We start from the raw sequence: 24,487 nt of genomic DNA on the forward strand, positions 1-24,487 counted from the left end.
TAACTTAGGCTCCCTGTGCATGTGTGTCGTGGGTGCGGGGGGGGGGAGAGAGAGAGAGAAGGCAGGAGGTAGGCGGGGCTTCACCCCAACAACAGCTGCCTTTCAAGCCGGCGCTTAATGAGGGGTGTCCCTAGGGGGCTCCGTGACGTCACTGAGCCTCCCGAGCCAACCGGGAGAGGCGGTGGGCGGAGCTCGGCGGGGAGATGAAAGGCGGCGGAATGGAGGCGCGAGGGCGGAAAGGGAGCTACCCCGCCCCCTTAGGCAGCTCTTCGCCCTCGCCGTCTCTTTCGCGGGAAGCTGGCTGGGCGAGAGGGCGCTGGTGCGGGGGACTTTATTGTTTTGGGAAGAGGCGAGGAGTGGAGCTCGCTGCTTGGACGTGAGCGATCGGCGGCGGCGTTATCAATATCAGTACCGATAACAGTCATAATAATAATAATAATACTAGCAGTGGCGGTGGACTTAGCTTGATCTGGGCAAGGAGGAAGGAGTCGCTGCCCCAGGCATGAGGTTGTCCGGGCCCCACGCTGCCGCCGCTGCCGCCCCCAGAAGCCGCCGATCCTCTGCTGGAACCCGGTAGTCCCCTCCACCCCACCCCGCTCCGCCCCAGCTCTTGGGGGGCTTCCTCTGGATGCGGCTGCGCCTGGGCGCTGTCCGCTCCGTCCGGCTGCCGCCAGCCCCGCTGAGCTTTGGATGATGACGATGAACTCTCTGGCCGAGAGCTTGCTGGGCCCTCCGGACCCGTCCAAGGCGTCCTTCCTGGACTTCGGGCTCGGCCCCCCACCTCCCTCTCCGCCTCTCCATCACCAGCAACAACAGCAGCAGCAGCAACCCGGCTTGGCGCCCCCTTACTCTTTGCAAGCGCTGCAGCCGCCGCCGCACGACGGTAGTGGGGGCGGCGCCTTCCCCCCCGGCGCAGCCTCGTACGGCAGACCCCTGGCTTACGCCCCCTACCCCGGGGCAGCCGGCAGCAGCCCCCACCACGCTTTCTACCACCACCACCATCACCACCACGGCGCCTCGTACTCGCCTTACCAGCAGACCTCCAGCGCCCTGGGACACGGGACGAGGCTGGAGGAGACGGGTAAGGCGAGGCTGGCTGATTTGGAGACGGGAGGGGGTCTTGAAAGGGTGGGAAAGGGGAGAGAAGCATCCCTCTGGGGCAGCGAAAGCACCCCCGGCGCAGAACCTTTCTCCGACTTGATCCGGAGTAGCCGGCTAGGCCGTTCACACGGTCGCCGATCCGGTTTGTCGGCGATCCGGATCAAGGGCTGGGTTGCGGCGCAGTGACGAGAAGACTGCTGGAAGGGGCTTGCTCGTCTAGTGTAAGGAGCCTTGGCATAAGCGCCGGTCACGGCTAGGGGTTACAAGGCCCCCGTTTTCCGTGGGCAAGCACAAAAAGTCTGAAAAGGACACGTAGTAAAGGGGTCGCGAATCTGGATGCCTTGACGTGACTTCGAGGCGAGGGAGAGCGATGAGTTGGGGGAGCTGATCTTTTGACTGGGGAGCAGTGGCGTAGCGTGGGGGGGTGCAGGGGGGCCGGCCGCACCGGGCGCAACATCTGGGGGTTAGGGTTAGGGTTAGGGGGTGCAAATCCACGGGTTAGGGGGTGCAAATTACTTGCCTTGCCCCTGGTGCTGACAACCCACGCTACGCCACTGCTGGGGAGGCAGAACTCGGGGGGAAAGACCCTATGTCTCCCGTGGCTTTTAATGCCAAATTTGGCAGTGTTGGTCAATTCGTTTCCCCTTTCCATCAAACCCCCATTTAACACGCATTTAATATATACACGCATATAAATAAAATGTTGCCCCGGCATAGGAACCAATTGCTAGGGGCTGAGGTCCCTTCGGTCCCCCCAACAAATTATTTAAAGGTCCCCCCCCCTTAATGGGCATTGCCATTCAAATACTGTGCGTGCACTGTCTTGTAATCGATTATGTGGGGCGGGATTTACCTGCCTCCCCCCTCCCCATTATTTTATTCAAGTTGGCACCCCCGTGCCACGGTATCATCAGCGAGGATGGGGAGGGGTACCTAGTGAGAACCTGTTGTGAACTTTAAATCGGATTTAGGATTCATTCAGCGTCAAGCCTGCACTGAGACCAATGTACCAATGGCTTAGCACCTGGTCTCTCTCACTCTTGATTTCTGCCCTGTATCAGTCAACATTCGCAAGTGTGGAGATCTCAAACCAGCATCGATCACTTGTGGAAAAGACCCACTTTTGATTGGGGTGTTGCAGAGGACCCTATCTTTTGTATACCCTCTAGGAAAACCATCTGGTTTCCATCCATTGCCAGCTGTACTCTGATTTGATCTGTTGGACTTAGGGAACTGAGAACCACTAATTTCAATGGACTTGGTTAGATGCAACCCTCCGACCTAGAGCGGTAGAGAAGCAGTTGGCAGCTTCACAAATTCAGTTGTGTTCTTAGGTGCAAATCAGAAGCCTGCTGGCTGCCGGGACTGTACAAGGACTGTGGTGTACAGCTCCTTGCACATCCTTTGCAGTTTGCAGGTCTCTTTCCCGTCCACCAAGACTGGATACAGATACTTTACTTGAAATAAACCTCTCCCTCTGGCCACCAGCTGCAGAGAAGCTCATGGGAGGGGCTGCTAGGGCATTTCCCCCCCCCCCCGGCAACCCACCTGACAGGCACCAAAAACATCACCAGGAGTAGTTGACATGACTAAATCTCTATGGACAACGAGCGTTCCTCTTGGGGCAACAACCTTTGCAGTTATCTGAACATAACTGGGGGCTTGGAGTCACTGGGGATAAGTTCCTCTGCTCATGATACCCTTTATAAATAGGATAGTACTGTATTTGGTTTCTTGGTGGGTTTTTTTTTTTGGTTTTTAAAATCATTACGGTCGTCTTCAAATGTTATTTGAAGCGCGGGTGGCGCTGTGGGCTAAACCACAGAGCCTAGGACTTGCCTATCAGAAGGTCGGCGGTTGGAATCCCTGTGACGGGGTGAGCTCCCCTTGCTCAGTCCCTGCTCCTGCCAACCTGGCAGTTCGAAAGCACGTCAAAGTGCAAGTAGATAAATAGGTACCACTCCAGCGGGAAGGTAAACGGTGTTTCTGTGCGCTGCTCTGGTTCGCCAGAAGTGGCTTAGTCATGCTGGCCACATGACCCGGAAGCTATATGCCGGCTCCCTCAGCCAATAAAGCAAGATGAGCGCCGCAACCCCAGAATCGGTCATGACTGGACGTAATGGTCAGGGATACCTTTACCTTTACCTTTAATCACAGGATTAAACAATTCTATTATTCTTATACACTTAAGAGTATTTGTGCAGCAACATCCATGTCTCAGGACTGTTGGAGGTGGGGAGGGAAATTCTGGAGACATTGATCCCCCACCCCCAGTCTCCTTCCAGGCCCAAGATGCTGTTGCACCTCTCCTTTAACCCATAGGTTGCTGTGGGTAAGCCCTGGTCTTTCTGCCTCAGTCTCCCTGTCTGGCAAATGGTCAGAAGGGTCACAAGTGCCTCAGAAAAGGTACAAAGAGGATAGGAGGGGTTTAGATGTGTGGTGTGCAGGCTTTTGGCAACCCCTTTAGTCCTCCTCCTGAAGCTGGAGCTCTCCTAACTGCAGTTGTTCACAATCACCCTTTGTTAACCCTCTTCTCTTCAGTCCTCTCCTGTTTCCTGCTCTGTTCAGATCGAAAGCGCCTGCAGGCAAGGCCTTGTTGCCTCTTGATTGTATTGCTCTGTAAAACTGCCATGTACCTGGATGGTGCTGTGTAAATAACTTGCCACAGGAGGATGAGGGAGGTTCAGCCACCCAGCAAGCCTCATGGCAGCCCTTAGACTGATGTTCTGGGCCTGAGCCCTGGCTGTTTTCAGTTTGTTCCACCCTTTGCACATGGGCAGAGTGCCTTTTGATCCAAGACACTTCCTCAGCTCCAAGACAGGATGCTACACACACACTTACTTTATGTCAGAAATGGGATACAGTCTGTGGCTCCACCATGCAGGGAGAGATATATTCCACCCCCAGTACTTTAGGAAAACTTTTCTTTTGTTTTTTTTGGGGGGGGGGTGTATATCTCTTCCAGGGTGGCGCTGTGGGTTAAACCACAGACTTGCCGATCAGAAGGTCGGCGGTTTGAATCCCCGTGACGGGGTGAGCTCCCGTTGTTCGGTCCCTGCTCCTGCCAACCTAGCAGTTCAAAAGCACAAAGTGCAAGTAGATAAATAGGTACCACTCCAGCAGGAAGGTAAACGGCATTTCCGTGTGCTGCTCTGGTTCGCCAGAAGCGGCTTGGTCATGCTGGCCACATGACCTGGAAGCTGTACGCCGGCTCCCTCGGCCAATAAAGCGAGATGAGTGCCGCAAACCCAGAGTCGGCCACGGCTGGACCTAATGGTCTGGGGTCCCTTTACCTTTACCTATATCTCTTCCATTCACAGCTCCTTCTTGACACATTTGATGGGCAATTTTCTTTCTCATTCCTCTCCCCTCCTTCTGACATACTATCAAGGGATATCTTTGGAATGAGTCCCTATCCGTTCTGGGTAGCATTTTAAATAATTTTGACAAAACCCAGATGCTTTCTCAGATGACGAGGCAAACTCCGCAGAATCCTTTAATAGGAAACTGCTTGACTTGGTTTCTTCCAAAGAGGGCATGCAAATATATTAATATTTCTCTGACATGTTTTGCATTGCAAAGGGGCTTCTCTGTTGCATGCCGTCCCCAACCAACTTGACTTTAAACTGAGCTCCCAAACCTAAGAAAAAAGAACGTTAGATGGATTCATTCCTGAGACTCTGAACTGCAAAGGATGATTTGTAGATGTTTTGTTTGTTTTAGGGCCTGCTGCATTTTGAAAAATTATTATTGGATTTAAAAGAAGCAATTGATCTTTCTTTTTCCTTTTTCTAAAAAGCCATTTAAAAGTCATCCGGTGGTTCATAAATGGGAAACATATGAACGCTGTAACTGAAAACATTGTCTGTTGTTTAGATATTTTTGTTCTAAATCTGAAATGGAAATGCTAACTTTTATACTTTTAATTTTTTTATTTAAATGTGATTTAGACAGAGGACATTCCAAGCCAGTCCTCCTCCCCCCCTTCATATGTTAATGAATTGGGGTGGGACGGGTGCTTCAGAGTGCAGTGGTAAAATGATGTCTTATGCATAAGATTTAAAAAGATGCATAAGAATATTCTTGAATCAGCTACATGACCGATTTATTTTTATTTTGAAAAAAGGATGCTTTAGAAACAGGATATGCTGAGCCATTTTCAGCTAGATAGTCTGGACTGAAATTAACCCATAAAATTAAGCCCCCTTCCATGGGAGTTTCTGCTCAACTTTTTTTGTGAAACTGGGTCCATAATGCTAAACTTGGGGAAAATCCAAGTTAGACTCGACTCAGTTCTTGATTATTAAGTATGTGTGTGAACTTGGGATTTTTCGATTGCACCACTTCTTACATCTCCAGTCGCCCCAGCAGAATGTTTGTAATATATTTCCATTTTCAATACAGCTGTAGGACCTGAGTGGTAGAAAACACGGCTGTGAAACGGATGGGCTCCCGCGCTTGGCTCTCTCGGCCTGCGTTTTCCACTGCCCAAGCAAGGAATATGCATTGTTTATATTCAAGGAATATGTATGCTATTAAATTTACAGACAAAGCAATGCTTCTCATCTTAATAGCTGGACATGGGGAGGAGTTGAGTTACTACCCCCTTGACTGCCCAGGCAATAACAGTGCGTCTGAGCATGCACAGAGGGCTTCTCCATCATCCCCGAAGAACAATTGGCTGCCCTCTTGAAACGAGGAGTCCAGGCAGCTCTCAAACCGCCCCCCCCCGCGCGCCGCTTCTTCAAAAGAAGCCGTGAATTATAGCCAATAATTCGTTTCCTCGCAGCGTGTCTTGTTTATATATTTGAATCCCCAGCCCTCACCCCCCCCCACAAACACTCTTTTTAATTGGCACCTGTCAAGATCAGCAAGGGAGATAGAAGATGTCTTTATGGTAATTTGAGGCAGAATTGCAGCACCACGGAAATCCATTTGCAAGCGCTGCCCTCTCTGTTTGGCTGAAGAGCAATTTTGATTTATTAGGCCGGCGTAGATCGCACGCACCGGCGGCTTAATTAATGAGCTTTGGAACGCGCCGTGGCGCTACAATTCGAGGAGGCGATGATTACTACTTGCCACAGGGGCAACCCGCTTCCATATCGCTTAATCATGCAATCCAAGACCCCAAAATTAAGAGGGATCTTCCTAGCTGGCGCGGCTAGCGGAGAAAGACCGTTCATAAGATTCCGTCCCACCCCACGCGCAAACACACAAAACACGTGGCCTCGGTTTTCTTTTTGTTGCAGCCACCCCAGAGTTACCCAGAACGCTGCCTCAGGACAGAAAGGATCGCCTTATCCGTCGGCGCTTCCCAGCTCGCTGCTGGGCCCGTTTACTCGGAAGTAAGCGCCTCTTGAGTCCAGTGGGTCTTGGCCCCAAAGCACTATGTTGGGTAGGTCGCGAGCTTCCCCACGCCCATTGAGATCAGTAAGACTTAGGCCGCCTGGTTGCGTCCTGATTGCGCGCGATCCTATACGTGCTTACTGGCGAGAAAGCCCCGCTGAAATCCCAGGAACAGATTACTTGACGAAGCGCGGTCAGCTAAGAGGTGTCAAACGGTCCTGGCTTTTGATGGCACCAGTTGCTGTTGGTTAGAAACAGGAGGTTGTGGCGGCTTTCGAATGACAGAGCTCTTCGTTAGGCAAGAGGGAAATTAGTTCTCAAATTGGAGGAGAAGTGGTTCCTTTGTCGTGCCGTTTACTCCTAGGTAAATGGGATTAGGGTGGCGCGTCAGTCTAGCGAAACAACATGATCGATTTATTAGAATTGTTTTTACACCGAGTGTAATCATGTTTGCAGAGCAAGGCGGACTACAATGGGCGCGCAGGTATACAATCCGCCTTGCCCTGCGAATCTGATTGAATAGCAGGTCGGACCTTCTTGTTCTTCTCAGGAGTAAACCCCATGGACTTTAACAGGGTTACTCCTAGGTAAAGTGTGTTGCACTGCAGCGTTAAGGCTGTCAAATCAATTCTGTTGGGATACTGAGAATTATTAATATCTCACATCGAATACAACTGATCTGTAGAAAGGACTTTATGATCTGAAAACAGAGACAATGTACGTACTTTTGTAACCCAAGGAAATCATTAATAAAAACAATGTTTAAAAATGGTTTGGAAGCATTGCGTCGAAGCGCGCAATTTCCCACAAATCGCTTCCGTTTAAACGGGTGCGCGCTTGTAGAAGAGGAACTGTGCAACCCTATGCGCGTCTACTCGGAAGTAAATCCACCGAGTTCAGCGGATTGCGCAGGAAAAGGTTGCAGACCAGTAGCGCAACGCTTGGGAGAATCCAAGTGACCTGTTTTAAAGCTGCAATCCTGTGTGCATTTAGTTGGATTGAATGCAGTGGGACTTGCTTCCGTGTAGCATGTGGTATGAGCCGGGGAACCCTGGCTTCAAAAAGAAATCCTAGAAGTACGGTAATTCCGTTGTCGTTGTTATTTTAATGATTCGCCTTTCAGCCCGAAGCTTCCCAAGGCGGCCTACAAACAAATGCGTTAAAACGCCACTCACCAAGAGCCCTTAAAACCAATAAACGTTGACGCCAATGATTCCCCCCCCCCAAGGGAGGCTGATTCTTTTATTACAGGCTTGTGGTATGGGGAAAGAGGCGGCTGCAAAATCCCTTTCAAAACAAATACAATAATAAATGTGGTATTAAGACTTTCAATTATATAATAATAAAATTAATTGAAAGTAGTGCCATAAATTGCGGTGTGTCGGAAATGTAAAAAACAACACCACCAAAAACCCACACACAACGTTAGCGCGGAACCCTGGCAAGTCCTGGTTTTCTGGCTTTGAAGAAGAAAATAGGCAACATAGCGGCCCTTTTGATGTTTTTATATTTAAGTTTCAGCAGATGAGGGCGTTTAAAATCAGCATTAAAATCGAATCCGCCAGTGCAATGAGTTTTGGGGCATGGAAAGGCAAGACAACCCGAATTGAATCGGGTTTTAAAAATTATTATTATTATAAAAGCATGCTCTTACGCCTACTGCGGAAGAGCTTGGCAGAAAACACACCGGTCCCTGGAATAAGTAAAAGGCGAGGCCAGGAGTCCGCTTGGCTTCATCCCAGGAACCCCAGAAACGTTCGCGGAGAATAGAGACACCGCATGGAATAATTTCGGTCTGTGCGTCCCAAGTAATTTATTTTAACCATTTAATAACCTCTCCGTTTTATTTTTCCTTCGGAAAGGAGCCGTGAGGAGCAGAAGGCTTAAAAACAAAACCCTCGTTGCGCATGCACGAGGGTTTCCTTCCGAGGAAGCGCGCGCGGGATCGCCCTGTAGATCATTTTAGTGGAGCAGAGGCGATCCGAGCTAAAGAGCGCTTTTAAGAAAGAAGAAATCGCTCACCTGTTGTTTTTAAAACCAGCGATCTGGCTTTGGGCGCGCGCGTTTTGGAGCGAACCCGAAACCCCCGCCGTTTCCACCCGCTGCGCATTCCCTCCCCCCCCCCCCAAGGCCTGCAGTTTAGGCGGTGTTAAATATCAGGTTAATTTCGCTGCTTCGTTTCTGCTCGGTTTCTTGGGCTAGTCTTGTGGTTCCTCCCGGCTGGCAAAGCAAGCTCTTCCTTAAGGAGAAAAGTGCTCTTATGTGGTTAATTTCAAGGGTTCCATTTAATCCGAGCTCCAATTCCTGAGCGTCCTCAAACCTGGCTAATTAAAATCTCGATTTAAAACCTGACATGGTGAAATGAAGATGATTTCATGCAGTCAAATCGTTGCTGCAGGTTTGCGCTTTCGACGGATCGTTATTTCCATGAATCATCCGAGCGACCGCTCTGGATGTGTTAAAGTTTCTTGAAGGGCGCTTTCGTTTCCAGACTTTCTCCTCGCCCCCTCCTTTTTAAAAAAATTAGAAAATGAATGAATAAGGCCCTGAGATCTTTCTTCCAAACGCATCGGAAGCCCCCTTCAATTTCAAGACGGCTTGACAGAATCCAAGTGTATGGCAATCTCTTAGAATAAATGCTTAAAATAATAATAATAATAATAATAATAATAATAATAATAATAATAATAATAATAATAATAATAATAAATCTCTACGCAGGACCGAGAGAATCTCCATGCTGAAATCAACCTGCCAGCCATTATATTTAATACTGAGCTAGGTGAGCGAATGGTCCCACTTAGTCATCTCTCCTTAGAGTTGTTGTATATTAATAATATACAATAGTAATATATTAACACGAAGGGCACCTGTGGTTGCAGGTGTGTTAGTCACACCTAGCGAAACAAACAGACACCCCCCCCCCCCAAAAAAAATACCCTTACATGTTCTCTCAGGGAATAATTCATCGCCCTGGCTCTGCTAAACTTCAGATATCTGGTTTTATTACGGTATTGGTTTTATTTTGTCAACCGCCTTGTTTTTTGTGCAGTGAAAGGCGGTCTCCAAAGTCTTTAAAATCAAGACTTCGGCACCTGTGTTTCAATACGGGCAGACGAGATTTCTTGCTTTAGAGAATCAAGAGTTTAAGAAGCGGCTAGTCGGGTGTGATCCCCCACCCATTTTTTTTTTACCAACCCCAGTGTTAGAGACAGCAGGGAAACGGTCAACTTCTCCTGGGGTGGGAGGCACCTGCGTTGTAGGCTCCGACCGGAAGTTCTCCTGCGCAAGAGGCGAGGTTGATTTGCAGGAGAACCACCGGCGGATTTGTGCCCCGAGACGTCACCTTGACGGTCTCTTAAAATCAATTGTGTGCGTGCAAGGTCGGTGTTTACATCGATCGCTTGTGATTCAAAGGAGTCCATAGCTGGCTTTTACCATTCGCGATCAGAGACACTTCTGATCATAAACGTTGTGGGAAACGTCAGGATTTTAGGTAAAATTTCCATTATATAGCACAATAATAACAACAATAACAATAAAATATAATAATTATACATTAGAAATTATATAGATTATATATTCACGCACACATTCGGATCTCCCCCTTCCCCCGTTTAAGTTTCTGAGGGCCTCGATCCTCGTGCATCTACTCCTTACACACGCAGCCAATCCACGTCCCCCACCCAGCAGATCCTTCAGCATAACAGAACACAGCCATCCAAGCAAAATCTGGCAATCGATAAACTAAAATAAAATCCTCGGTTGGATCCAGACCGAACTGTTCCCCTTCAATTACAGTCTTAACAATTTAAATCGCTCAAGTCACGGCTTAGTTCCAACTGATTTCGATGGCAACTCCTCAAACCCTAGCCATTGTATACTCTGAAGCAAGCCCCATTTGACTCCATGGGACTTACTCCCAGGTAAATGTGTGCTTAAATACAGCATTGCAGCCTTGGTCTGAATCCAGTTTTACGCGTGCTCTAATTGATGCAGAAATATTAAGGCTTTTCTTAGACTGGAGGGGCGGTGTTCCATTTTCTTTTTCTTCGTGTTTATATTTATTAAACTGGTTTTTTTAAAAAAACATAGACACAGGGTCAGGCGCCTTGATTTTTCTTTTCAACTTAAATTATTCCTTAAGGGCTCGGCACTTTAATCTTTCTGACTAGCTGACATCTCGTACTTCGTGGATTGAGTGTAGGCGGTCATTATTTAGGTCTCTCCTCGTCTATCAAAGACAAGCGGCGTCTTCAACCGGTTTATAAAACCACAAGAATTGTGTATTATTATTTTTTTTTAAGGAGGGAAAAGAGAGCTTACTTTTCACTTTGGTGGGGTTTGCGCAGGATAACTCCGCCGCTGTTTTGCACTGCTCGATTTCAAGCAGATAAGAAGCGCGCTCCTACGCGCGTTTACGCGCAAATAACTCCCACTGAATCCAACGGGAGTGAGAGCGCAGTTTGCGCGCCACGCGCGCTTTTACTCGGGAGTAAATCCCATAGAAAACAAATGGGGCTTCATTCTCAGTAGACAAGCCCTGCGATTTCGGATTAGATCGCTTTGTCATTTTCTTCTGAAGACCGTTTCCGGTAGAAACGGAGCGGACAGGAGTAGTCTACTCAAAAGTAAGCCCCATTGAGTTCAAGGGGATTTGCTCCCGCGTAAGCACGTGGTCGGTTGCAGAATAAGCTGGCCAAAAAAAAAAGGAAAAAAAAGAGAGAAGCGAATTATATTTAATAAAGGTTCGTGCCCAATATTCGCCAGTTAAACTGCAGCCTGCAGTTAAATTAGTGAAATTCGGAGTCCCCACCTCCGCAAATTGTGTTGATATTATTATTATTAATCCATTTGAATCCAGGTATTTTGGTTTAACCAAGCAAGGCCGATCGCGTTTATTTGATAACATTAACCGGTTGTGTTGGTATCAACAGAAAAGGAAGAAAACCTGAACAGAGGATCTTTTTGATGAAACTGTGTGCGTGAGTTTTAACTGAGATCAACAAAGTACAACCCTAAAAAAAAATTCTTATAAATTTCCTTAGGGGAAGAAGAGGGGTGGGGAGGACCACGTGGGCGGGCCCAGGTAACCGAACACCCTGCACTCCATGCAATTATTGGCTATGGAACAAATAACTTTCTTCACCTGCAAAGCTCCCGCTCCCGAAGTGACTGCGGCTTGTTTACTTTGAGATCTGTTGCGACTCCGGGATTGACAGCCAGAACCGACGCTTGTTTACCGGGAACGAAGGTCTCCCGGGCTTGACAGTCCCGAGAAATGACTGCATCCTTTACTCAGGAGTAAATCTGACCGTCTACGTCGGGATTTACTCCTGCGTAAGTGGACGCAGTGGTGCTGTGGTCTAAACCACTGAGCTTCTTGGGCTTGCCGATCAGAAGGTCGGAGGTTCGAATCCCTACAACGGGGTGAGCTCCCGTTGCTCTGTCCCAGCTCCTGCCAACCTAGCAGTTCGAAAGCACACCAGTGCAAGTAGATAAATAGGTACCACTGCAGTGGGAAGGTAAATGGCATTTCCGTGTGCTGCTCTGATTTGCCAGAAGTGGCTTAGTCATGCTGGCCACATGATCTGGAAGCTGTACTCCGGCTCCCTTGGCCAGCGAGAGGAGCGCCACAAGCCCAGAGTTGTCCGCAACTGGACCTTATGCTCAGGGGTCCCTTTACCTCTACCTTTATCTTTTAAGTGTGGACGTGGGTAGCACTGTGGTCTAAACCACAGAGCCTAGGGCTTGCCGATCAGAAGGTTGGCGGTTTGAATCCCCATGACGGGGTGAGCTCCCGTTGCTCGGTCCCTGCTCCTGCCCACCTAGCAGTTCGAAAGCACGTCAAAGTGCAAGTAGATAAATAGGTACCGCTCTGGCAGGAAGCTAAATGGCATTTCCGTGCGCTGCTCTGGTTCGCCAGAAGCGGCTTAGTCATGCTGGCCACATGACCCGGAAGCTGTACGCCGGCTCCCTCGGTCAATAAAGCGAGATGAGCGCCACAACCCCAGAGTCGGTCACAACTGGACCTAATGGTCAGGGGTCCCTTTACCTTTAATTCCAGCTGTAGAATTGGAAGGAACCCCTTGGTCATCTAATGCTTAGCTTTGCACTTGTGCTAGCAGTTTTGTTGCTGCTCCTCATGGTGGAGTTTTCTCTATCCCCTAGATATTTTTGGTTGTGTTTTTCTGAACCATTTCCAGCTGTGTGATATCCTTCCTAAGATGAGGCAGTCAGAACTGTCCATGCCCTACCAAATGGGGTCTCACCTTAGCTTTGTACAAGGGCATGATGATATAACTGGCAGTTTATAACTGGCAGTTTTCAGACCCTTTCTAAATAAATCCTTTTTTATTATTAAATAATTTTTTATTAAATTTTCCATTTTAACAATCCAATCAAATCACATTAAATATTCCAAATTATACAAATCATATAGTCCAAATATTCTGCCAAATTATAATTTTTTTGGGGGGGGCTTCCCATGCTTCAAGTTTGGGGGGGCTCTGATCCTTTCTGAATAATTCCTACCTTGGAATTCTGCTAGGATCCCAGCTTTTCCATTTTAAGCTTATTTCTTTGGAAGTCAATGGGCCTTACTCCCAAGTAATGGCAGTTGTGCAGTGTGGCTCTGCCTTTAGTCAGAAATTAGCCCAGACAAGCATGCATAGGATTTTGCAGCTTTATAATGCAAGCCTGTACATGAATACTCAGGAACAAGCCCCATTGAGTTCAGTGGAAGTTGCTGCTGAGTAAGTGTGCATAAATTTGCAGCCTTAGACTTGAAAGGCAGGTCTACTTCTTCCTACTTTCTGTAAGTTGTCCTAGTCCCACCGCCCCCAGTTGCCATTATTGTTGTTTTTTTCCAAGTCAGTGCAGTGTTTGAATCATTTATTTATTTAATGCATGTGTGTGTGTGTGTGTATACACACACACACATATATGTATGTGTGTATAAATATATGTATATGTATACACACACACACACACACACATATAGTGTATATATATATATGTGTGTGTGTTTTAATACTAATATTTTATAAAGAAGCTCAAAGTGCTGTACAGCATTAAAAATGAACACAATTATTGTGGTTTTTAAAAAAATAATAACCGATACAACATAAAAAAAACAGTAGTATAAAAGCATATAAAATCAGAATTTGGGGGATTTCGAAAAATAAAAATGGGATTCAATTTTATGGCCCAGGAGAAATGGAAACCTGTGTTTTTAGAAGGCGTCTGACGCAACTGATAGGTGCTGCTTCAGGTTTCTGTAAATCCTTTTAGAGAGGAATGTGAATCAGGTGAATTCATTCCCAGTTTGATTACTGCAAAAGCAACAGAGACCGCCCCTTTCATAAAGTCAGGTAAGCATGCATAGGATCAGATCCCACACTGTTTCCGGGGGGGGGGGGATGCTTCCCCTTCCTTATTTTAGAAGATTCTCACACCTGTCTTGGATCAAATATCCTGTCCAGTCCCCCTGTTGGTCTGCCAAGATGTGAAAATATAACACAACCACAGGGACTTATTAATCTGCCCAATTCAACAGGTGAAGCTTCTCTGAGCCGGAAGCTGCGGTGATGGGCTGAAGCTACACCACTTGCATTTCTGCCTTACCGTGTTGCTCTGACAGAGAGCTCTTGCTTTGTAAAAAAATAAAGGAAAGTAACACACCCCGGAAGAATGTGGATTTCAGATGGCCAAGATGAGCTCATAAAGATAGAAATCCCAAAGGATTAAAATGTCCAAGCTCTTGTTATGAATTTATGTTCTAGGAAACCAAGATTATGAGAAAGGGTGAACTCTAGCTATGTTACTCCAGTGCAGTGGTTCTGTTAATTGGCAAGGATATGCTGTGAAATGTGATCCGGTGGAAGATTTCTTAAATGTTATTACTGGGTATTATTAAGTAGTGTTGGTATGATCCTCATCTGTATAGTTTGTCATACAGAAATTCAGATGGTAATCAGGCTGCAAATAAAATCACAATGCGTGTACATAATATTGCTTAGTGTTAAGAGTAATTACAGACCTAGTAATCCTTGTGGTGGCCCTAAAGGGAAGGGCAATATTAGCAGAGCAAACAGGGGAGGTGGCAGGGAATAGTTGCTACTCTCAGGCACCCACTTACCTGAGAGTAAGCTCCATTGAACTTGAGGGAACTTACTTCCAAGTAGATGTATCTAAGATTGTAACCCTAGGCACATTTATTTGGATACGCTATTGGGATGATGGTGGTGAGAGCAAGATAGGAACCCAAAATAATATGAATTTGGGTGTGGATTTGAGTTTTATCTTAGGAAACTAAATTCTCTGCCTGGTGGATTTTAATATTCTTTCTGCTGACTCTATCTCTGCATCATTCATGCTAATGAAATGGATCATGCCCTCTTAAGATCAACTAACATGGATCTTTTACCAAGATAGGAAAGATTTATTGGCAAACATTTGGCTATGTTTTGCATAACATCAGAAGCCATCATCATCATCATCATCATCATCATCATTATTATTATTATTATTATTATTATTTGCCAAAAGTATTATTTATATGCTTTTACCATCAACATTTATATGTCTTGGTGGCTTTTAACCATAACAGGTGCCAAATCTTATGGTCTAACCAGCAACCACAGCAGTTTTCCAGCCCAATTCTATGTACATTTACTTAGGCATGAGTATGCAGATTTCAGTAGGACTTAACTCCTGTCCAGTTTTGGATTTAGGACCACAGACTTAGGCTATCGTTTTTTGTACCCGCTAATTAGGGAGGAAGCCCCATGGAACTCAATGAGACTTGTTTCTGAGCAGAGATCTATGTCACTGCAGTGCTTTGCACTCTTAACGTGAGAGGCAAGACAGCAGGGCTTAACTTCTAACTTGGTGCCCCACAAAGATGTTTTGGGAGAATGAAGTGGGGAGCATTGTGATGAGAAGTTAAACCTCCAACATTTGATTTTTAAAGCATTAAAGGTGGTTGGGGTGGAAGGGGGGAGAAGCTCTCCTGCATAAATAGACAGAATATAATTGAAAAGAGATGGGGGGAAGTTTGTGTGTGTGTGGAGGTGAGAAGACACTACAGTGGTACCTCGGGTTACAGACGCTTCAGGTTACAGACTCCGCTAACCCAGAAATAGTACCTCGGGTTAAGTACTTTGTTAAGTAGTGTTCTCAGGATGAGAACAGAAATCGTGTGGCGGCAGTGGGAGGCCCCATTAGCTAAAGTGGTACCTCAGGTTAAGAACAGACCTCCAGAGCGAATTAGGTTCTTAACCTGAGGTACCACTGTATTATGATTTTAAATTAAACAAACAAACAAGCAAACAAACAGGGGAATTATGTGCCCCAGATGGGATCTTATGGGATCCACACTGAAGTCGGCAGTTGGAGAGACAATAGCAATGGGTCCCAAGATCCCTTGCAATATAGCAGGTAGATGCTTTTCAGCAAACGATGGTAAACACGAATTCTCCAGAATTTTGTCCCATCCCACTTCTCTCTCCTAGACTATCCTCCTTGTTTCTGACAATGCACCCCAGGCTTGTGATCGAGGCAGTATTGAGCCTCTGGCGCAACACAAACATCTTTGTGCCATGATAGCAGTTCTTAGGCAACAAGACATCTCAACCCCCTCTGTGCAATGGACTTGAAAAAATGTTAAAAGCGGAGAGTCAAACCCCCCCCCCCCCAAGCAGCAGCTACTTTCTTACAGGGTGTTATTTCATCATTTTGTTTGTTTGCTAGTTGAAAAACACAATAAAGACATGTGGCTTTATTGTTTCAAAAACCATCTGCACACCATACATTTAAAGCACGGCCACCAAAGAATTCTGGGAACTGTAGAATTTGTTAAGGGTGCTGGGAACTGCAGTTTGGTGAGGCTTGAGCTACAATTCCCAGAATTCTTTGGGACAGGGCAATGTGCTTTAAATGTATGGTGTATGTGCAGGAACACACAGAGAGAATGTGTGTCTTTGTGCGCATACCCCTAAACATTTTGTGAATCTAAGTTTGGCCTCAGTGAGGGGCAGTATTTCTATATGAGTAGGAAAATGAGAGTACCCCCTAAACTTTTTGTTTTTTAAAGAAAAAAAAAGCACTGTTTGTGCATATATGTGTAAAGCCACTTTGGCATCTAAGCGGCATATAGGTAAAGAAATAATAATTAACTGTGTATATGCACATCTTGATAGTTAAAGGGAGCGGCCGTTTTTTGTGTGATCCCCCTGCCCTGAATCTTTCTCTGACTTGCCAAAACTTCTGTCTTCTGCAAGTGTTTGTCTTCTCTATTGTGGCTTCAACAGTAGCACATGGATGTGGTTTATGGAGGCGCCTAGGGAGTGTTCTTCGTTAAGCCTAACAGCTTGTCTTTTGCTTTGCACATCAATTGAGCTTCTTAATTAAAATTCACCCCGGTGAGAATTAAAAGCCGCACTGCCCAGGGACCTCTCCCCCTCACCTCCTTCCCCTGACACAGTTTCAAGCCAAGATGAGGGAAAACAAGGCCTCTGATTGGACAGCGACTCTTTCCTGAAATTGTTTGCATTTTTTGGACTCTGCTTTCTTCTCCTCAATTACTCTCTCCTCCTTGGGGGGGGAAAGGAGCAGGTTTTTAAAAACAAGGAATATAATGAGGAATTTTTTTGCATAATACAATCAGGTCTGGAATTTTTATGCAGAGTATGGCGGGTTGGAAAGAACTGAGAATGTGTGCTAGATTTTCTGTTCCCATTTAGAAAAAAGAAGACCAGAATTGTTAAAACAGAATAGGCTTTGCAACTGCAAAGTACGGAGGAGGAAAAATCATGCTGATCAACTAGGCATTATAATCCTTAGGTTTTGTACTTGGTAAATGATTTTTTTAAATTGCCTGTTCTCCATGAGACTGCTATAAAAAAAGGGAGAGAGATATGGAAAATGTGAATTTCTAAAGTTGAAAGTTTGGCATAAATGGAGGCTTTTTGTCTAAGTGTAATTGCTGTGCAGGGTGGGTGATTTTCATGGGGCTGTGACTAGGGAGGGAAGGGTTAAATTACCCTTCCTCCCCTAGTCCTTTAATGCACCCTCTATACATTAAAAGAAATCCAATGAAAATTGCTTATCATTTTTTAAAAAATTGCTTATCAAAAAATTGCATTATCCTTACTCTTAACGCTGATGACATTGAACACTTTGAATTTAATGTAACATGGCACTGAGCCCTTTAGTATGTTAATGATTTTGTTTCCTTCAGAGATGGTTTTATTATAATATATATACCGTAATTTTGCGGCACAGACTTGAATTTCACAGGGTTGCATCAAATGGACACATTTTGACCGTGGAGCTTTGTATATGCATGCAAAATGTCCTCCCAACTCCCCCACGCTCATCTCCTCGGCTGTTGTTCGCCGGCTGATTGGCAGCTGTTTCAACATATCATTCCTTCTAGTCATTGCCTAAACTGGGGCTCCTTTTTCCTGGTGATGTGATTGAGACTCAGCCACCGTGAGGATGTCGCAGGACTATCATGTAGCCAATCAGATCTGGCCAGCGCTATCACATAGCCAACCAGATCCGGCCATGTGCTGACATCGCAAAGCCGATTCGTGGCAACCTTTCCTGCCTTCGCTCCGAGCGAAACCCTTTTAACCACACCGGAATTGCCAGGCAAGGGGGAGGTGCCTACAGGTTGCCAAAGCTTCCCTGGAAAATTGCCTTTTGTAGGGACTCTGCTCGGTTTCAGCCAAGAGCTGAAGGTGCTAGTGTAGTCTGATCCTGTTCCTACTCTGGGGCTGCAGCCCCCCAAATGCTCCATTCTGGAGGTTCTGATGGCTACCAATGGTTGCTAGCAGTAGTTTCTGCCCAGCTACAATTGGGTAGGCAAACTGGGGTGCTCCTTGCTGGCAAGGCTCCCCCACAGTCAGTAGAAGACTCCCATCATCAGAGCCAAGCAGGGCTGGGCAGGGAGACACTTCTACCACATCCAACATTTCAGGCAGTGCTGGATTTACATATAAGCTAAACAACCTATAGCTTAGGGCCCCACTCTCTTTGGGCCCCCCAAAAATTTAAAGGAGGAAGAAACCTGGATGTGCATTTCCAAAATATAAGATAAAAAACAAATAAAATAAAACCTACATACAGCAACAGTGTTTTGTGTTGTGTAGGCTCCTACGATGTAAGTAATGGGCCCTGCCTGCTAGCCTGCTCCCTAAAATATCACTGGTTTGCTCATTTCTATATATAGGGTACCTACATAAAATCGGTACCGTATTTTATGATAAAATACATGTGCAAATGGCTTTAGATACCTATTAGGTCCATATATTACCATATAGCATATATTCAACTAAAAAAAACAACAGTGACAATTTGTTGTTGACAAAAGACAGCTGGAGATATAAAGGGCCCCATTACCTTCAGTAGCTTAGGGCCTCATCAAACCTAAATCTGACCTTGATTTCAGGTCGGGGTTAGATTGCTCTGTTAGTTCATTCCTTCAACCCTTTCTACCACGATTCCTCTTCCTATCTGTTGATAGGAAACAGTTCAGAAACACCTTTATGCAAGGAGATTTATTTTGCCGTAAAATGTTAATGGCGGTGCCCTTCTGTCGCCCCCTCTCTTCTCCCAGCTGCCCATTAGACTTGCGTTTCGGCAGGGCTTAAATCCTTGCACAGTGTTTAAATGCTCCGAGTCCCTTAAGTAGATTTGGGCACCTTTTAAAGAAGCACATTGAAGGTCCATATATCGTCACATCGACACTGCAGAGTGGGTTAATGGTTGAAGGTCTCTCAAGGGGTCTTGGGAGATGTAGTTCTGTGGGAGTGCAGAAAACTCACTCAACGTTGATGCCATATTTCTCTGAGGAAAATAGGGATGTCCTAAGGAAAAGCAGGATATTCCGGGATCCAATCAGAAACCAGGACAGCTTCTGTAAATCTGGGACTGTCCCCGGAAAATAGGGACACTTGGAGCAGGGTTGTCTTACACCCGGAATTTCCCGGACGTAGTGGGGATTTGGCCATCAATAACAGTGTCTGGGTGGGAATCGCTGGAATGTCCGGGGAAAACCAGACATATGGCAACCAACATCAGAAATGTAGTTTTTGGCTCAAAAACGGGGTTGTTTTTTTTTTTTTTTTTTTAAAAACTTTTGTTTCTGGATTTTCACTTTTTGAAATTTGCCAACCCTAACATGGAGATTCTGTGATAACATGCAAACCCTGATTATTTCCTCTACAATATTGTTGTTCACTGCAATGGGAATCCAGTAGCACACAGACGACTCGGCTGCTTTCCCCTGAATCACAAAGATCACTGGGAAGAAGGAATGTAGCACTCTGAAAATTATACAGTTTTCAAGATTCTCCATAGCTTCTAGAAGTGATGACATAGCAGGGCTTTAAATGTGTAGCGAGGAGGCAGCCATTTTCTGTATGCCTGACTGCCTTTGTATGTTTGTGTTACTGGAATCTCAGCCCTGTTCAGATATCCTTGCCCATTGCTTGATGCACAACTAAGTGATGACTTGTGTGTTTGAAGGAGCCTTCAAAAGACAGATGACAGCTACACTTTCCAAGGGAGGTAGTCAGGAAGGGATGTGCAAGAATGCCCGGTCCCTGACGCCCAGTTGATCCACATAGTCATTTTAGGGTTAAAAAAAAATGTCTGCAGCTATTTTCCTGCCCCCTTAGCCAGTGCCAGATTTACATATAAGCTAAACAAGCTATAGCTTAGGGCCCCACTCTCAAATCCCTCAGATTTGTGAATTAATATCTCAGCCCCTAGGAGTTAGTACTAGAGTGCTCCTGAGTGTACACAGAGAGCCACATGCAGTCACCACAACCTGCCCACCTACCATAAAAATTGAGACTTTGTGTCACCTCTCCATTTAGGAATTAGGAACTGAACTGAGACTAATTGGAACAGTGGGCATTTTCAGATTTGTTTTTGCACCTGCGGGTTGACATGTGAACACAGTACTTTTGAGCATGTGCAGAGTGCTTTCTTCACGTAACTGCAGTGGTATAGCTAGGTAATTTGAGACTCCAGACTCCATGCTATTATTGAGGGGTAGATGCAGAGATTCCAAAGGACCTTATAAAATTGTTTATGTATGCTACAACCGCAGCTAGAACGGTATTTGTCCAGAGGTGGAAAGAAGACATTATTCCAACCAAGGAAGAGGTGGAATATTTGAAAAGTTCTGGCATCAGCAGGGTTAACCTAAAACCAGCAGTATAATAAAAAATGATTATTAAGAGAAATAAAAGAATAACTTAAAGAGGGAGTTATGTGGAAAATGCAGTATATAAAAAAACTAAAACTAAAGAAAAAACCACAAAAGGAGGGGAGGGGGCAAATTCATAGCTGTTCTGGATTACTTGTGAGTTATGTGTCTGGTATTTGTATGTTTGTAAACTTCTGAAAAACCAAAAATCCCACCAGAAACAAAAACAAACAAACAATGCTATTATTGGGGGGGGGGGACAGAGACTCTCTTTAGAAGTTAGTGGGTTTACCTTTGTTCACTTCAAAACTGGCCATTCTGCTGACTGGGGCCCTGGGTGTCTGCCCCAAAATCCTGCTTGATGGCATCATCAAGGTCTTTGAGGACATCAGGGGCTCTGAGGTAGATTAAGATTCCTATACCACCCTCTTGGAAATCGATTCCAGCTCCTGTGCTGATGCATTCACCACATTTCAAGCACATACATACATACATACATACATACATAAAATTAAAAATGCACAAATTGGCTGATTTGAAAATTCAGTTTGTGTGAATAGCAGTGTTTTCAGCATCAAATGCTAATGAGCAAAACAACAACAACAACAACAACAACAGATGGAGTAGCTACCACAAAGCACCCTTTTCCAAATACGCCCTTCATCACTGTATACACATCTTGCAATCTTATGATTGTACAATCCTCACTGGAAAGGGAAAAAATCCCTTTCCTGGTGCCATTTCAAGCAAGGGTTGAAGATGATACAAACACAGATTTCATTAAAAAAAAATATGAAAAATTTAAAAAGTACAAAATTACAAAACAAAAAAATTCTTCCAGTAGCACCTTAAAGACCAACTAAGTTAGTTCTTGGTATGAGCTTTCGTGTGCATGCACACTTCTTCAGATACACTGAAACAGAAGTTTCCAGACCCTTCTATATAGTGAGAAGGTGGGGAGGGGTATTACTCAGAAGGGTGGTGGGAATGGGTGATTGGCAGATAGCTGTGATGAGCCTGTCAATCACCCATTCCCACCACCCTTCTGAGTAATACCCCTCCCCACCTTCTCACTATATAGAAGGGTCTGGAAACTTCTGTTTCAGTGTATCTGAAGAAGTGTGCATGCACACGGAAGCTCATACCAAGAACTAACTTAGTTGGTCTTTAAGGTGCTACTGGAAGAATTTTTTTTTGTTTTGACTATGGCAGACCAACACGGCTACCTATCTGTAACTACAAAATTACAAGTTCACAGAGTAAGATAAGACACAAAAAAGAAGAAGAAACAAGAAACAGGACCCATGTAGAAAACAAAGCAGAAAAAAAGATGTTGTGTACATTAAAAAAAGGGGGTGGGGGCTTGTTATTGTAGTTAATCAGACCTTAATCTAATATGGTATTTATGAACTGGAAAAATAAAAATGTATCTCCCTTTAATGATTGGATGGAGAATAAGGATAAGCTTGCTACAAATGAACAAGTTGTGCACAAACATAGACTTGCCATGGACAAATGTAACGATATTTGGAATTCGTTTTTATAAAGATGTAACCACAGATTTAACAGGATCCCACCACACACCCCGTCCTGGTGGTTGCATGCATTTATTCAAATCCTGGATAAATCCTTGTCTGGTTATATGTTAACAGTCACTGGAATTGGGTCCAGTTACTTACTTCCTTTTCCCTTTCACCTTTCTGTTTGCTTTCGAAGACCTTGAGAAATCGACCATCATTGAGAATGGAGAAATTCGTATCAACGGCAAAGGCAAGAAGATCCGCAAGCCACGCACGATCTACTCGAGTCTCCAGCTCCAGGCCCTCAACCAGCGCTTCCAGCAAACCCAGTACCTGGCGTTACCCGAGCGAGCCGAGCTAGCAGCGCAGCTGGGCTTGACCCAAACCCAGGTGAGATGTTGCAAATTTCCTTTGGTTCATTTATCTGTAACATAACTTCCCTCACCCCCAGGTTTCTAGGAGTTTTAGGTGTGATCCACATGTAGGGTAAAGGACGCGGGTGGTGCTGTGGGTTAAACCACAGAGCCTAGGATTTGCTGATCAGAAGGTCGGCAGTTTGAATCCCCGTGACTGGGTGAGCTCCCGTTGCTCGGTCCCAGCTCCTGCCACCCTAGCAGTTCGAAAGCACGTCAAAGTGCAAGTAGATAAATAGGTACCACTCTGGCTGGAAGGTAAACGGCATTTCCATGCGCTGCTCTGGTTCGCCAGAAGCAGCTTAGTCATGCTGGACGCATGACCCGGAAGCTGTACGCTGGCTCCCTCAGCCAATAAAGTGAGATGAGCGAGATGGACCTAATGGTCAGGGGTCCCTTTACCTTACATGTAGGGTGGCCTGGTGAGAAAGAGGACTTTAATACTTGTGTAAAAAAAAAAAGAATAAAGGTAAAGACCCCTGGACGGTCAAGTCCAGTCAAAGGCAGCTATGGGGTTGTGGCGCTCATCTTGCTTTCAGGCCAAGGGAGCTGGCGTTTGTCTACAGACAGCTTTCCTTCTTTTTCCAAAGAAAAGGAAGAAAATAAAGAGGAAAGGAAAGGAATGCAAGGCCCTTTATCACAATTATATCTTAACCCTTATTCCATGCACAGAAGAGTGAAATCTCCCAGCTGTCGCTTGGGAGCTCCTCCCCCCCCCCCACTTTCCCCAGTCTCCCACCACCCTGGAATATCCTCTCTGCCCTGCCCCTCACGCAGGGCCCTTCACTTTCCGCCCATCACCTTCCTGCATCTTCATTAATCCAAGATGGGGAACCTCAAAAAGCAGAGCATAAATATAAATAGAACCAGGGCATTTTTTTCAGCCTGAACTCACCAGAACTCATTTCCAGCACCCCTCAGATGGATGCCATTGCCATTATAAGAGACCAAGGGAGGTGTTCATGGTGAGTTCTGGCACCTCTTTTTCTAGAAAAATAGCACTGGATAGAATTAACAGAACGGAAACAAGAATTAGAGATCACAGAGAGGTAAGATACCCCCGCCAACCCTGCTCTTAATTACTACATCCAGGGGCAGATTTGGGTTTGATGAGGCCCTAAGCTACTGAAGGTAATGGGGCCCTTTATATGTCCAGCTGCCCTTTGTCAACAACATATTGTCGCTGTTTTTTGTGTTGAATATATGCTATCTGGTAATTTATGGACCTGATAGGTATCTAAAGCCATTGGCACATGACAATATATGTATTTTATCAAAGTAATTGATGAACTGAAATACAATTAAGAAGAAATATATTAATAGTGAAATACAATTAAGAAGCCCAAGTTTGAGAAACAAGGTACCATTGTATATAGAAATGAGCAAACCAGTGATATTTATGGGAGCAGGCTAGCAGGCAGGGCCCATTACTTACATCACAGGAGCCTACACAACACAAAACACTGTTGCTGTATGTAGGTTTTATTTTATTTGTTTTTTTTATTTTATATTTTGGAAATGTACATCCAGGGGTTTTTTTCCTGTAATTTTTTGGGGGCCCCCAAGAGAGTGAGGCCCTAAGCTATAGCTTATTTAGCTTATCCATAAATCCGGCATTGACTACATCACACTAGTTGTGATAGTCCAGTCTTTCTTTAGTAGCTATCTAGTAACAGTAGTAAGGTAAAGGTAAAGGTACCCCTGACCATTAGGTCCAGTCGTGACCGACTCTGGGGTTGCGGTGCTCATCTCACTTTATTGGCCGAGGGAGCTGGCATACAGCTTCTGGGTCATGTGGCCAGCATGACTAAGCCACTTCTGGCGAACCAGAGCAGCACACGGAAACGTCGTTTACCTTCCCGCCGGAGTGGTACCTATTTATC

At 45.5% G+C, this 24,487-nt stretch overlaps 1 protein-coding gene across 1 annotated transcript in view; it reads left to right on the forward strand.

Moving 5' to 3' along the window:
• Window positions 1–266: 266 nt before the first annotated feature.
• The window catches only part of DLX4 (distal-less homeobox 4), a 32,425-nt gene continuing 8,204 nt past the window's right edge, over window positions 267–24,487 (forward strand). Inside the window, exons 1-2 of the mRNA XM_081884410.1 lie at window positions 267–1,081; window positions 22,388–22,581. Of these exons, the coding sequence (XP_081740536.1) occupies window positions 691–1,081; window positions 22,388–22,581 (585 nt within the window). The 5' untranslated portion in view covers window positions 267–690. The remainder of the gene's footprint in view (window positions 1,082–22,387; window positions 22,582–24,487) is intronic.

This window comes from Podarcis melisellensis (genome assembly GCF_964234715.1).
Source record: "Podarcis melisellensis genome assembly, chromosome: 13".
Lineage (NCBI taxonomy): Eukaryota > Metazoa > Chordata > Lepidosauria > Squamata > Lacertidae > Podarcis > Podarcis melisellensis.